Source organism: Mixophyes fleayi, chromosome 6, assembly GCF_038048845.1.
Source record: "Mixophyes fleayi isolate aMixFle1 chromosome 6, aMixFle1.hap1, whole genome shotgun sequence".
Lineage (NCBI taxonomy): Eukaryota > Metazoa > Chordata > Amphibia > Anura > Limnodynastidae > Mixophyes > Mixophyes fleayi.
Window position 1 is genome coordinate 93,914,692 of NC_134407.1, and position 16,659 is coordinate 93,931,350.

At 42.0% G+C, this 16,659-nt stretch overlaps 1 protein-coding gene across 1 annotated transcript in view; it reads left to right on the forward strand.

Moving 5' to 3' along the window:
* The first annotated feature begins 7,187 nt into the window (after positions 1 to 7,187).
* The window catches only part of SLC29A3 (solute carrier family 29 member 3), a 50,422-nt gene continuing 40,950 nt past the window's right edge, over positions 7,188 to 16,659 (forward strand). Inside the window, exon 1 of the mRNA XM_075217046.1 lies at positions 7,188 to 7,379. Coding sequence (XP_075073147.1) covers position 7,379 — 1 coding nt within the window. The 5' untranslated portion in view covers positions 7,188 to 7,378. The remainder of the gene's footprint in view (positions 7,380 to 16,659) is intronic.

Here is a 16,659-nt window from a genome sequence, read left to right on the forward strand (position 1 = left end):
CCCTTTTTCCCACCCATTTCATAGCTACTGAGCTGGGAAATAATGCCCAATCATAGGCCAAATTGTGTTTTTCTGCCCAAAAAACATATGAGTGGCCTAAAACCCATATTGTTGTCTTCCTGTTCAGAGCACCTATAACCAAAGAAACATGTTTCACTTATTAACCATTTAATATCTATTTCAATTAGAGCAATGTAAGTATTTAGCAAGTTAAATGAAAGGGGCTGACCTCTGCACACAGCAGTAGATCAATTCTCTATAAAAGGTCTTTAATTCGTGTAACCAAGCGTGTCCGTCTTAATCTAAAATCGGCTTACTAATATTCTTGGAAATGTCACTCCAAGTAAAATCATTAACGACTGGACAGCTTTACCAAAGAACCTTATGCTACTATGCCCATGTGGGAAATATACATATCTAATATGTTAAAGGAGACTGATCTCTGCATACAACAGCAGATCCAATACTTATATGAAAGTTCGTTAAATATACAAAACCAAGCATGTCCGTCTTAAATCCAGGATCGCTTTACTAATACGACTAATGTCATTGGCTATATAACCAAGCGAAATCCTTACCGATCGAACAGCTTTATAAAAACGAACTAATATCATTGTTTATTGCAATAACAACCAAGCAGCCACAGAAATAATGTGACGCTTTAACTTGCAAATACTAACTCAGCCGCACAGGCTGCTAATAATCTAATCGTGACACGTGAGTGTGGGAGGGAGGGTAGGGGAAGTTAGCCCATATGAAGGACAAAAAAACCGAGACACCCCGGAGGCCAATAGCCAATCAGGCCTTTATCCAGGAGAAACGGGAAAAAAATCCCCTCATGCCCTCGCTAAAAGCAACAAGCAGCATAGCCATGGGTTAACGAGTTGGCGAGGCAAAAGCCTTTTAAACTAGGATTACGGGCAAATATAAGTTTTATAGGCCTTGGATTTCCAACGGCCAATAGCCTGTATGTCCGCAGGGGAAGCACCATTCTCAGCTGCAGCTGTAGCCGCCCCAATTCTAAATGAATGGGTACCATACAATGACGGATCTAATCCGATATAGCTTAATGAACGTTTAAATAGGGCATTAAATTGAAATTTAGAAAGCTGTGATCTATCTGCATGCAGTAGCCACATATCCCCTCCTTTAGGACGAATCAGAGAAAATTTTGAACACAAAATCACCGGACAAATGTTTGAATCTTCGTGTGTACATATGTTGAACCACTGTCCAGGCTTAAACTGATCGGTTTTTTATCGGGTCAACTTACAAGAAACATGTGTAGAATTAATATGTGTGTGCTTAGCCAATAAAGCATTTCCAATATCGGTGTTAGATCTTGCCACTAGTTCGCTTATTCTAAAAGCCCCATGGGAGGCCATACAAAAAGCTGTACTAAATAACAATGCTTCATATGGATTGGAAGCAACTGATGCAAGTGTCCCTACCAATTGTTTCAATACTTCAATGGAAATGGGACGCATAGTGTCAGACTCTACTGGTCGTTCCCTCGCCCAACCTTTCAACGCTTTAGAAATCATGAATCCTTTTGTTGGGTCTGGAAACCCATGCAGGCGTGCCATAAAGGAATTGCCAGCAAGTGTAGACGCCATATTAGATTTAGTAGCACCCTTTGAATATCTGTTCCACATGAATTCTAAGATGGGTTCATTCTGACCTGAGGAAAAAGCACCCGGGCATGTGTTCAGAAATAATTGCCATTGTTGCCATGAAGCACGATAAGATCGTCTAGTAGAAGGAGCCAATGAAGCTTCCGCCAAGTCCTTTATACCGACTCAACCATCTGCCAAGCGGAAAGAGGACAAGGAATTCCAATTAACTTAGCGTGTGGGACAAGTGTTCTAAATCGACTCCATTGAAAACGAGATAATGAGTCGGCTACCTGGTTCTCTATTCCTGGGACATGTTTAGCCCGGAAAGAGATATCAAACTTTAAGCCCAAAAGTACCAGTCTGCGCAACAGATTGACCGCAGGTAACGAAGTTGACTTTTGTTGATTAATGGCCTGGACGACACCTAAATTGTCGCACCAAAAAATTACATTTTGGCCCGACAAACTACTGGACCACAATTCAAGGGACAATACTATTGGAAATAATTCCAATACCAATAGGTTTTTTACTAAACCGTTTTGTCTCCATTCTATCGGCCAAGGGGAAGCACACCATTCTCCTTTAAAAAAGGCTCCGAAGCCGTGAGCTCCGGAGGCATCTGTATGGAGCTCTAATTCTAGATACAATAGGAGACTGCCAAATCCGCATTCTATTAGAATCTTTTAAGAATGTGGACCAGATCCGAAGGTCATATCGCATGTCCATGGCTAAACGAAGCCGAGCATGGGGCTTCCTTAAACCCGATGGAGCTAATTGCAACTTTCTGCAGAAAATCTTTTCCATCGGAATGACTCTGCAAGCAAAGTTCAATAATCCTAACAATGACTGTATCCCCTTCAAAGTACTTGTGTCTGAACTTAACACTTCCGAGATAACGAAAACTAACTTATCGATCTTTTCTTTGGGTAGACGACAACATCCTGCAGTAGTATCGATTTCTATACCCAAGAAAGACAAACAATCAATAGGGCCTTCAGTTTTGTCATGGGCTATTGGAACTCCCATAACGGCAAAAAGAGATTTTGCCGAAAACAATACATCTGCGCAAACTGACGATGCGGCTGGGCCAATGAATAAAAAAATCGTTATAATAATGAGCCAGGCCAACGTGGCCTGTTCCTGCTTGTATACACCAATGCAGGAAGGAACTAAAACATTCGAAATATGCACAAGATACCGAACATCCCATTGGAAGACAGCGATCAATATAGTAGCCGTCTTGCAATTTAAAACCCATGAATCTGAAAGATTCTGGATGAAGGGGAAGTAATCTAAATGCTGATTCTACGTCTATTTTAGCTAAAAGCGCACCCTTCCCAAATGATCTAACAAGCTTTAATGCCTCTTCGAAAGACTGAAAGCTCACTGAACTGTGTCTCTCGTCAATGGCATCGTTCACTGAAAAACCCGGGGGATGAGACAGGTGCTGGATTAAACTGTATTTACCTGCCGTTTTCTTTGGCACAACACCCACAGGGGACAATATTAAATTCGCAAAAGGAGGTAAGTTAAATGGGCCTAACATACGTCCCAGGGTGACTTCCTTATTAACTTTATCCCACAATACTTGGGGAAGAAGAGACGCTGATTTCAAATTCCGGCCATCACTAGACCGCACCAGTCCAACAATAGGCAACCTAAAACCATCAGTAAAACCGTTGTGGAGAAATTTGGCATGCAGGGTGTCTGGAAAGAAACCCAACCATCTATATAAACAATCCAACTTAACTGGTGAAGGAGCCTTGCGCAGCAGATCCTGACATACCTCGACCCCTTCCACGGGTCGCTTTATTCCTTGCACAATCCTTTGCGGAATGGGCACCTCTACAAATCGCGCAGGTATGTCTATACCTGCATGATTCTCCTCTGCCGCAGGTGGAATTGTTGAAAGCAAAACATCTATTCTGCTTTCTACGGGGGGCACTATACCCCCCAGTTCCTGGAAACCTATCATTTCCAAATTGACCCCCACCCGAAGGGCGCATAAGTTCTGACCAAGTTTCCATATCTTTACATTCAAATGGTATCCGATCTAGCCCTTCAGCCTTCTCTCTAAAGCTCTCATCATATCTCCTCCATGCATTATGCCCATCTTTATTTGCCATTTCAGTTATCAAGTGAAGATAACGCCATACGTTAGGGCTGCCGGTCTGGTATCTAAATAGCATGCTGCAAAAACACAGTAGCCTGAAACCCAATTATTAAAGGAGCGATACGCTTCTTCACCGATACCCCCTTTAGCACAAGCCGTGGCCAAATCTTTCTTACTTTTCTTTGTCAGTGAAAACATATCTACAAACACACCTTTTCGGTCTTTCATACATGGCCTCACACCTGTTAACAGCGCTGTATTGTCACAGCGTACCATGGGGCCACCTAATGCAGCTCGTGGAGCCATTGCCGAAGACGCTATCTTAGCTGGGTGACTCAAGTGATTTTTTAACAATCTAAGGAGCTTGCGCGAGCCTTGTTCGTCATCCGACGAATCGTCATCAGTAGATGACATAGAGGGACTATGTGTCTGTGTTCGTGACTGGTGCATAATTAAAACATTATTCTCACCGACTGCAGTACCCGAGATCCCCGGTCTCTGTTGTGATGAGCTGTCCTGAGGCGCACTGACAGTTGTTCCACTTGCTTGTAGTGCCTCTTCCACCGATGCGACTTGTGACGATACTCCCAATCCTCCTAACGAACTCAATTCACCTCCTTGACTTGTCTGTGTTACTGAATGAGAAAGTACATTAGACACAGGTACTACTTCTGATCTAGACACCCCTACCTGACCAGTACTGCTAAGTGAAGCGGGTACAGGGACTTCAAACCCCCTACTAACTCGAAAACCTGGGGCTGGTGGTTGTGACAATGTATTATCTCCAAGCATTTGAACCGTAATTTGATTAAAACTTTGCTGGGGAATAGCGTTTTGTAATGGAGATGCCATGTCTGAATAAGCATATGGTAGTCTTCTGTCTTGTGGCGGGTAGGGGGCTGACCACTGAGACCCTGTGCTAAAATTTCCTTGTGAAGCGGGGGGCGGATAAGGGAGGGTCCAGGCAGATAATGTATTCAAAGGTTGTATATTCTGCATTGATGGCGGTGGGTATCTACTCTGGTTCTGAATAAACGTATATGGCATGTTCCTTAAGTGTGTTGCCATATAACCGTATTGAGGCCCTGCATTGTCGGCATTAATAGACCTAAAAGAGGCATCTTCTGATGAAGACTGATATCCCTGCCACAAATTATGTGGTGTGTGTGAAGCCTGGCCCGAATCTCTTTCATCCTGTGAAAAAAGAAGGGGAGATTGTGCTACGTATGTACTGGGGGCACCTAAGGCCGCAGGGGAACCGCCAGCGTGATATGGACGACCTCTGTCTCTCGACCACCCCTCTGGCATAAGTGGTGGTAATCTTGCAGGGACATGTTGCTGTATAAATGCAGGATTAATACTGATTTGATTCATAGGAGCGGTTGAATCTATATTTACTATGGGATCACCTCCCAAATTAACATGAGGGGAATTATTTGGGGAAAAAACACCCATTGACCTTACATCCCTATTTATAGCAGCTGCATCAAACCTGTTTCCACTAAGGTTTGATTCTGTGTTAACACTTAGATCATTCCCTGTTTGGAGATTAGCATTAATTCTGTTCCTCCGATTGATTGAAGGGGAGGAGGTTCTACCTCTTTTCCCCCTTCTCCCCCTCTGACTCAATGGTGCAGCTGAAGATGGGCGCACAGCCTTTCAGGCGCGTGGGCTCTCCTCCCTCTAGTTACTCTATTATGCACCTGCTGCCCTGCACTCCTATTGAGCTCCGGCGCAGATGCTGAATTGACAGGCACTGAATCTGCAGCGCCGCGAGGCTCCCCTCGGGCGCTAACAGACTCACTAACAGTCTTCCAAGATGGCCGCCGCTCCCTCTGACGGGGGCGGGGCTACCGCCACAGCGAGAGCCGCGGCTTCCCCACTGTCAGTGAAACGGGCTGGTGGGGCTACTTGTCGGCGGGGACGGGACATGTTTTACAGGATGGGGGCTGTAATAATGCAATAAAAATTTGGGGGCAATCTGTAGTAACGGTGACCGAGTGAAGGGAGGGAGGAGGGGTGGGGGCTGATGGCAGGACGGGCACTATAAGGGGAAGATAATTATTGACAGGTTAAAATAAAGGACTCGGGAAAAGAAAGGGCGAAATTAAGGATAAAAATAATAATCTGACAAATAAGAAGAGGAAAAATGAAAGGGAAATCTGTGTATTATATCTGTGACAGGGCTAAGGGAGGGGGGAGGGGTGGAAGGATGATGACAGGATGGGGCTATCAAGATAGATGAATATTGACAGGAAAAAGTAGGTAAATTAACAGGATAAAAGAAAAGAAAGGAAGAAAATAAGATAAAGAATGTGAAATATAAGGTAAGTAAATATTTTAATAAAACACGATATCTTCGCTATCTCTGGAGATGCTTCCTATCCGCAGACCAGGAACCAAGAGAGGGCCAGCCCACTCCCCCAGTGTGATTTATCCCTTCACTAGCCCCTCCCCCTTTTAACTACGATTGTCTGGCAGTGATAATAATTTAACTCTTAAGGGCTCGTGTTGTCAACTATAACACAATATTTTAATTGCCCTCAGTTTAAGGCTTCACTTTAACTCAGCTATGTATAAACATACCCTCCCATAAGGGCAGCTTTGGAAAGTCTCCAAACCAGGTGTGTCCACCAGATTGGATGTAAGAGAAAAATGATTTTTGTACTTAGCGATAAATCCATTTCTCTGGATCCATATGGGAACACTGCGCTCCCTCACTTTACGCTCAGTGTTTAGTTCTGTAAAGTAAAAAAATATCTATTTTCTCATGAAGCTACTAAACAATTTTTCAACCATAGGTAAAATTTTCCCTCATAGGAACATTTTGCAAGAGTACTACTTACCGTACATATATAATTCTTTATATTCAAGTGGTTATTTTTAAACTGTCTTACTAGAAGTAGCTGAAAATGATTGATTGTTATTGAACTTTTTCCAAGGTAAAATTTAAAAAATGTTCGATAAACATCATAATAGCTCAATGTAGCATTTCACCACTGCCAGTGATCTGACAATCTTGCACCTCAACATTTCACATTTTTGTTGTGAATAGTTTTTTGTCAGGGATATTTTTTTTTTTTTCATTTAAAAAAAAAAAAAAAAAAAAGTTTACAACAAAATATATGTGTATCAAAAAATGTGTATTTTATCAAAAGATTTGGTTTAAGTCTGTGGGTCGTACTAAAGTGTGTATGCTATATATTAACTTTTTGGCATACATTCGCCCTGCACTGTATGCATTTATTTGTAAATGAAAATACATCTCTGTTTCTTGTTTTATAGTTTAATTTTCAAACTAAACCGTCATGAGTATAGACACTTTAATATGCAAATTGTCGTACGTCACATGCACTGCTGAAGATATGTTTCCTTTGATCATAATTGCAGAGTTGAACGTCACACACAGAGCTCAGTCTGCAATGTTACGTATACGAAGACTTCCTGGGTCTGTCACCAGACTGTGTCAGGAGTTTATGTGGGGTAGAGTTAGGCCATAGCTCATCCCCAAGGCGTTGTTAGATCTTATCCACGCCCATCGCCATCTCCTGCCCGGCAGGAAGATAGGAAGGAGGCGGCTGTATGAGGGCCGTGACACTATCATCAACAATAACACAACCGGCCTCCGGATTTATGTGCCGTGATAAAAAGTAAGTGGCATAGACTTACGCTAGACCCTTTGTTTTGGGTGGTCGCACCTTTGACCCCTGCCTAATTGGGTGGTTCGGTATCCATGACAACTACGCAAAATATCCAAGTAATAATGTTCTATGTAACAAGTGTGTGTGAGATTGCAGTACTTTGTTATTGGTCACTGCCCAAATGGAACAATATTTTGAAATCTGCTTTCAGCAGTGTTCTGTTACTGATTGGGTCAGAATGTGCAGCGTTGTGGTCATCGTTTTTAGCAAATAGTTGTTTTATTGCTATGTTTATTTCCTAACCATTTACCTTTCCAGTCTTCTTAACTGGCACTTATTTGTTTCCGTGTTAACCGCAAGTCTAGTAAGTATGAGTAAGACCAAATACATTTTTAATAATATGCTAATATGTTTGCTGCAGCTGTGGTGCCTATGCCTGTTTTACTGCCTTGTATTGCAGAGGGAATCTTGGGGTCATGAGTCCTGTAAGCACAGGCATTCTACATAACTATCAATCCCTCAGCCATTATCTTTTCATTGTTGGGTTTACTAAATTGTTCACACTGTCATCCAGCATGTTACACAATACTGCTCAGTGTCTTTTACAGGCAAGTTTGGGTGTGTTTAGTTTTTGTAAATTAAACATAAAATAAAAATAAACATTTTCAGCTTTGCTCATGGCAATGTTGACGAAAGATGATTCAATATAGATATTGTATATATTGGGCCATAAAGTGATTTGACTTGATCCAATGTTGTGTATTCAGGCATAACAATGTTTTTAGGTACTGTGGTTATAATAAAAACAACTCTGATTAAGTGATATTGTCTCTAAAGTTCCCGTGTTACTGGGACAGCTCTACAGCACAAAATAAAACAAATATAGATGCCAACAATTTAGTATTCTCTGGTTAGTGATATTACCTGGAGTTAGATTTTTAAAAACAAAATTGAAACAGTAGAGATGGGTATAGTATATTTTAGTTGTTTTATTGCTTTGGACACCCAGGAGGAAAAAAACACAATCTAAAGCACTTATTTTAAAACTCCAAGAAAAAGCCCTTTATTCAAGGGACAATGGATGCTTTTATAGGGACTTGCACTAGTTACACTAGTTTTTTTTGTTGTCTCTTATCATGTGATTGGCATTTAGCTATACATTCTGAGAACAAAAAAAAGTGAAGTTTGTTTTTAATCCAAATAAGTGGCAGGATGGATTTTCACAGAAATGTCAGTGGCCACTTAGCATCTTCTGACTAAACAGAGCTGTCTGGATATTTACTGAAACAGTACCGGTTACATTCTACTGTACCACATCAAAATACTTTGTTACATTATTTTAAGTTAAACTCTAACAATACACTTAGTATAATGTTTCTCAAATCTGGTCCTCTGTTAAATTAGCTTAATAAATAAGAAAGCTTCTGGATCCAGAAGTTAGTAACTTCTACATCCCAAAGACTGAATACTCTGTGCATGTGATATCACTGTACATGAGGTATTGTTTTTAAATGAAAATTATTTCCTTTAATACAGTGGCCCCTGTTCCCAAGTTGTTGTTTTTTTAAAAAAAAATGGAGACATGCGACTCTAGCAAAAAGGTTGAAAATAAGGGAATATGTGTATTAGTGGTTTTGTTTCATCTGATGTGCATTTTGTTGCAGCAGAGAGATGCTTGTCTAGACACAGGGATCCTTAAACCCTATTAGGTAACCAAAAGCCTGTGTACACTGATTTCTTGTCAAACCACACTACAGAACCTTAACAAAAAAACAAAAAAAAGTCCTCCAGGTAATTTAGTCCAATCAAATATTAAGATGGCCACACACTGTGATGTTGACAGCCATATTGGGCAGTTGGCCAGCTACTGCAGTGTGTCTCTCCTCAAAACGACACCAGTGCCCGATAATAATACGATGGAGATGGACCATGTTATTCTGAGGAACGTTGGTAAATGTTGTTAGAAAATGATCTATCACCTTGATAAAGACAACTGAGTTGAAACGTGTTGGTTTGGAGTGTGATCAAGTTGTGGGACAGATACCTACCCTTTTGGATACACCATCTGAGCTTGATCGGGGAATTCAATCTATTTGGTCCGGATATAAAAGAACTTGCTGATGTGATAATTTTTTCAATTCCATTCGATAGGAGTACCTGTTACTCACTGTTGTTTGTTTTAATTATTAATGTAATAGAATAAAAATTATTTTGAATACACTGCACAAGAATTCCATCTCTAATGTGCTCTATATATGAGACAACGTCAGAATACATCAATTTTGTATGATATTAGAAGAAAGAATTTTTAAAGACACCAATTAAGAGCCTGTTATCAAGAGCAAATATTGTAAGTGTATTACCATATGGGAGAAAAACATTGGTGGGAGCTGCTGAATGGTTTATATTAAGGCTATGATACAAGTGTTTATTTTGTAAGTTCACTGAAATGAGGGGTTCTTCAGAGTGGATTACTGAATAATAACTTTAAGGAATTAAGAAAGAATATTTGATATAACTGTTAGATTGTTTAACCAATATCACACTATATATATATATATATATATATATATATATATAATAGGGATGAGCGCACTCGGATTTATGAAATCCGAGCCCACCCGAACGTTGCGGATCCGAGTCGGATCCGAGACAGATCCGGGTATTGGCGCCAAATTCAAATGTGAAACTGAGGCTCTGACTCATAATCCCGTTGTCGGATCTCGCGATACTCGGATCCTATAAATTCCCCGCTAGTCGCCGCCATCTTCACTCGGGCATTGATCAGGGTAGAGGGAGGGTGTGTTAGGTGGTCCTCTGTGCTGTTTAGTGCTGTGCTGTGCTGTGCTGTGCTGTGCTGTGCTGTGCTGTGCTGTGCTGTGCTGTGCTGTGCTGTGCTGTGCTGTGTTCTGCAGTATCAGTCCAGTGGTGCTGTGTGCTGTGCTCTGTCCTTCTGAGGTCAGTGGTGCTGCTGGGTCCTGTGCTGTGTCCTGTTCAGTCCAGTGGTGCTGTGTCCTGTGCTCTGTGCTTCTAAGGGCATAGTTATTTCCCCAATATTCCCCTGTGTTTAAAAAAATAAAAAAAGTTTTTTTAAAAAATACCAAAAACTACTTTAATTTTTTTTAATTACCACAAAATTTGCACAACCAATCCTGCAGTATAAGCCCATTGGTACTGCAATATTACCAAGTTCACACATTCAGCAGTAAAAGTCCAGTGGTACTGCAATATTACAAAGTTTACACATTCTGCAGTATCAGTCCAGTGGTGCTGTGTCCTGTGCTCTGTCCTGCTGAGTTCCGTAGTGCTGCTGGGTCCTGTGCCGTGTCCTGTTCAGTCCAGTGGTGCTGTGTCCTGTGCTCTGTGCTTCTAAGGGCATAGTTATTTCCCCATTATTCCCAAGTTTTTAAAAAATAAAAAAAAAGTAAAAAAAAATAAAAAATTTAAAAAAAAAAAAATATATATAATAATTATAACCAAATTTGCAAAACCAATCCAGCAGTATAAGTCCATTGGTACTGCAATATTACAAAGTTCACACATTCTGCAGTATCAGTCCAGTGGTGCTGTGTCCTGTGCTCTGTCCTGCTGAGTTCCGTAGTGCTGCTGGGTCCTGTGCCGTGTCCTGTTCAGTCCAGTGGTGCTGTGTCCTGTGCTCTGTGCTTCTAAGGGCATAGTTATTTCCCCACTATTCCCAAGTTTTTTAAAAATAAAAAAAAAAGTAAAAAAAAATAAAAATTTAAAAAAAAAAAAAATATATAATAATTATAACCAAATTTGCAAAACCAATCCAGCAGTATAAGTCCATTGGTACTGCAATATTACCAAGTTCACACATTCTGCAGTATCTTGTGCTACATATAATGGAGACCAAAAATTTGGAGGATAAAGTAGGGAAAGATCAAGACCCACTTCCTCCTAATGCTGAAGCTGCTGCCACTAGTCATGACATAGACGATGAAATGCCATCAACGTCGTCTTCCAAGCCCGATGCCCAATCTCGTAGTACCGGGCATGTAAAATCCAAAAAGCCCAAGTTAAGAAAAAGTAGCAAAAAGAGAAACTTAAAATCATCTGAGGAGAAACGTAAAGTTGCCAATATGCCATTTACGACACGGAGTGGCAAGGAACGGCTTAGGCCCTGGCCCGTGTTCATGACTAGTGGTTCAGCTTCACCCACGGATCTTAGCCCTCCTCCTCCTCCCCCCCCCTACAAAAAATTGAAGAGAGTTATGCTGTCAGCAACAAAACAGCAAACAACTCTGCCTTCTAAAGAGAAATTATCACAAATCCACAAGGCGAGTCCAAGGATGTTGGTGGTTGTCAAGCCTGACCTTCCCATCACTGTACGGGAAGAGGTGGCTCGGGAGGAGGCTATTGATGATGTAGCTGGCGCTGTGGAGGAACTTGATGATGAGGATGGTGATGTGGTTATTGTAAATGAGGCACCAGGGGGGGAAACAGCTGATGTCCATGGGATGAAAAAGCCCATCGTCATGCCTGGTCAGAAGACCAAAAAATGCACCTCTTCGGTCTGGAGTTATTTTTATCCAAATCCAGACAACCAATGTATGGCCATATGTAGCTTATGTAAAGCTCAAATAAGCAGGGGTAAGGATCTTGCCCACCTAGGAACATCCTCCCTTATACGTCACCTGAATAACCTTCATAGTTCAGTGGTTAGTTCAGGAACTGGGGCTAGGACCCTCATCGGTACAGGGACACCTAAATCCCGTGGTCCAGTTGGATACACACCAGCAACACCCTCCTCGTCAACTTCCTCCACAATCTCCATCAGATTCAGTCCTGCAGCCCAAGTCAGCAGCCAGACTGAGTCCTCCTCAATACGGTATTCATCCGAGGAATCCTGCAGCGGTACGCCTACTACTGCCACTGCTGCTGTTGCTGCTGTTAGTCGGTCATCTTCCCAGAGGGGAAGTCGTAAGACCGCTAAGTCTTTCACAAAACAATTGACCGTCCAACAGTCGTTTGCCATGACCACAAAATACGATAGTAGTCACCCTATTGCAAAGCGTATAACTGCGGCTGTAACTGCAATGTTGGTGTTAGACGTGCGCCCGGTGTCCGCCATCAGTGGAGTGGGATTTAGAGGGTTGATGGAGGTATTGTGTCCCCGGTACCAAATCCCCTCGAGATTCCACTTCACTAGGCAGGCGATACCAAAAATGTACAGAGAAGTACGATCAAGTGTCCTCAGTGCTCTTAAAAATGCGGTTGTACCCACTGTCCACTTAACCACGGACATGTGGACAAGTGGTTCTGGGCAAACGAAGGACTATATGACTGTGACAGCCCACTGGGTAGATGCATCCCCTTCCGCAGCAACAGCTGCATCAGTAGCAGCATCTACAAAATGGCTGCTCATGCAAAGGCAGGCAACATTGTGTATTACAGGCTTTAATAAGAGGCACAACGCTGACAACATATTAGAGAAAATGAGGGAAATTATCTCCCAGTGGCTTACCCCACTTAGACTCTCATGGGGATTTGTGGTGTCAGACAATGCCAGTAACATTGTGCGGGCATTAAATATGGGCAATTTCCAGCACGTCCCATGTTTTGCCCACACCATTAATTTGGTGGTGCAGCATTACCTCAAGAGTGACAGGGGTGTGCAGGAGATGCTTGCGGTGGCGCGCAAAATTGCTGGACACTTTCGGCATTCAGCCAGTGCCTACCGCAGACTAGAGGCACATCAAAAAAGCATGAACCTGCCCTGCCATCACCTCAAACAAGAGGTTGTGACGCGCTGGAACTCCACCCTCTATATGCTGCAGAGGATGGAGGAGCAGCAAAAGGCCATTCAGGCCTACACAGCCACCTACGACATAGGCAAAGGAGTGGGGATGCGCCTCAGTCAAGCGCAGTGGAGACTGATTTCCGTGTTGTGCAAGGTTCTGCAGCCATTTGAACTTGCCACACGAGAAGTCAGTTCCGACACTGCCAGCTTGAGTCAGGTCATTCCCCTGATCAGGCTGTTGCAGAAGCAGCTGGAGAAAGTGAGGGAGGAGCTGGTAAGCCATTGCGATTACACCAAGCATGTAGCTCTTGTGGATGTAGCCCTTCGTACGCTTTGCCAGGATCCGAGGGTGGTCACTCTTTTAAAGTCAGAGGAATACATTCTGGCCACCGTGCTCGATCCTCGGTTTAAAGCGTATGTTGTGTCTCTGTTTCCGGCGGACACAAGTCTACAGCGGTGCAAAGACCTGCTGGTCAGGAGATTGTCCTCTGAAGAGGACCGTGACATGCCAACAGCTCCACCCTCATTTTCTTCCACATCTATGGCTGCGAGGAAAAAGCTCAGTTTTCCCAAAAGAGGCACTGGCGGGGATGCTGATAACATCTGGTCCGGACTGAAGGACCTGCCAACCATTTCAGACATGTCTACTCTCGCTGCATTGGATGCTGTCACAATAGAAAAAATTGTGGATGATTACTTTGCTGACACCATCCAAGTAGACATGTCAGACAGTCCATATTGTTACTGGCAGGAAAAAAAGGCAGTTTGGAAGCCCCTGTACAAACTGGCTCTATTTTACCTGAGTTGTCCCCCCTCCAGTGTGTACTCGGAAAGAGTTTTTAGTGCAGCGGGGAACCTGGTCAGTGAGCGGCGAAGGAGGTTGCTTCCTCACAACGTTGAAAAAATGATGTTTATAAAAATGAATAATCAATTCCTCAATGAAGTACAGCACTGCCCTCCAGATACTACAGAGGGACCTGTGGTTGTGGAGTCCAGCGGGGACGAATTGATAATGTATGATGAGGAGGAAGTACACACTGTAGGGGGAGAGGAATCAGAGGTTGAGGATGAGGACGACATCTTGCCTCAGTAGAGCCTGTTTAGTCTGTACAGGGAGAGATGAATAGCTTTTTTGATGTGGGGGCCCAAACAAACCAATCATTTCAGCCAAAGTTGTTTGGTAGGCCCTGTCGCTGAAATGATTGGTTTGTTAAAGTGTGCATGTCCTATTTCAACAACATAAGGGTGGGTGTGAGGGCCCAAGGACAATTCCATCTTGGAACTTTTTTTTTGGCATTATATGACCAATCAACAGTCGTTTGCCATGTTCAAAAAGTAAAACCAAATTTTAAAAAATTCAAGAAATTAAACCAAAAGTAAAATGCCGTGTCATAATTTAAAACAAGAGGTATTGACGTGCTCTAAAACTACTGTATTGTTGTTTATATTTTATAAACACTACACTTGAAAGCTTGAGTCTTTCAATAGAAAAGTAACTGTCCATTGCACGAATATTTGCAACAGGGACAATTTTAGGGTTAAGAAAGTCAACTAATAACACTTCAACGCTGTCTGTCTTTATAAACACTACACTTGGAAGTTGGAGGAGGTATTGTGGCCCCGGCACCAAATTTACTACCGGGGCCACTCCACTGTGCAGTCCATATTTAGGTGTATCAGATATTAAACAACGGTGACAGTTGATGCCCAATTTTTTAATTATATTGTGGCCTCGGTACCAAATTGTGTACCGGGGCCACCACACTACGCAGTCCAGATACTTGTTTGGTGGAATTCAGACCAGTTGAGGGTTTTATTATTATATTGTGGGGACCACTCTATCTATACCACACTACAACTCTATACCACTCTATTTCATACTTTAATTCTATTTCATACTTTAATTCTATTTAATACTTTAATTCTATTTCATACTTTAATTCTATTTAATACTTTAATTCTATTACTAATTACCATAAAGAGGGACAAAATAAACAAATTTTACCAAAAGTATAATATGACTTACAAACACTACACTTGAAAGATGGTGCCTTTAAATGAAAAAGTCAGTCTTCATTGCACGACTATGTGCAACAGGGACAGTTTTTTGGTTTACAAAGTCAAACAATAACACTTGGACCCTGTCTGTCTTTAACATACTTGATGGGATCTCAATGACGAATTGTCTGTACCATGTTTGGAGGAGGTATTGTGGCCCCGGTATCAAATTGGGTACCGGGGCCACCCCACTACGCAGTCCAGATACTTGTTTGGTGGAATTCTGACACGTGGAGGGTTTTTTAATTATATTGTGGCCTCGGTACCAAATTGTGTACCGGGGCCACCACACTACGCAGTCAAGATAGATAGATGCGTATCATAGATAAAGTACATTCAGTGGTGTGGGGCAAATTGAAAAATATTCAAAATGCACTGACATTATCAAAAACAAGAGGTTGTCACACGCTAAAACTCCAACATGTATATGATGGAGAGGATGGAGGAGCAGCCGTATGTGTAGTGTAATGCAGACCTGTTGAAGGTTTTTTATATATTTTATTGTGGTGCCCAGTGCCCACTCCTCTACGCAGTCCAGGTACATTTATTGGTGCGATTCATAAAAGTTCAGGGTTTTTAATATATATTGTGGTGACCCACTCCTCTACGCAGTCCAGGTACATTTATTGGTGCGAATCAAACAAGTTGATGGTTTTCTTATTATATATATTGTGGTGACCCACTCCTCTACGCAGTCCAGGTACATTTATTGGTGCGATTCATAAAAGTTCAGGGTTTTTAATATATATTGTGGTGACCCACTCCTCTACGCAGTCCAGGTACATTTATTGGTGCGATTCATAAAAGTTCAGGGTTTTTAATATATTGTGGTGACCCACTCCTCTACGCAGTCCAGGTACATTTATTGGTGCGATTCATAAAAGTTCAGGGTTTTTAATATATTGTGGTGACCCACTCCTCTACGCAGTCCAGGTACATTTATTGGTGCGATTCATAAAAGTTCAGGGTTTTTAATATATTGTGGTGACCCACTCATCTACGCAGTCCAGGTACATTTATTGGTGCGATTCATAAAAGTTCAGGGTTTTTAATATATTGTGGTGACCCACTCCTCTACGCAGTCCAGGTACATTTATTGGTGCGATTCATAAAAGTTCAGGGTTTTTAATATATATTGTGGTGACCCACTCCTCTACGCAGTCCAGGTACATTTATTGGTGCGAATCAAACAAGTTGATGGTTTTCTTATTATATATATTGTGGTGACCCACTCCTCTACGCAGTCCAGGTACATTTATTGGTGCGATTCATAAAAGTTCAGGGTTTTTAATATATATTGTGGTGACCCACTCCTCTACGCAGTCCAGGTACATTTATTGGTGCGAATCAAACAAGTTGATGGTTTTCTTATTATATATATTGTGGTGACCCACTCCTCTACGCAGTCCAGGTACATTTATTGGTGCGATTCATAAAAGTTCAGGGTTTTTAATATATATTGTGGTGACC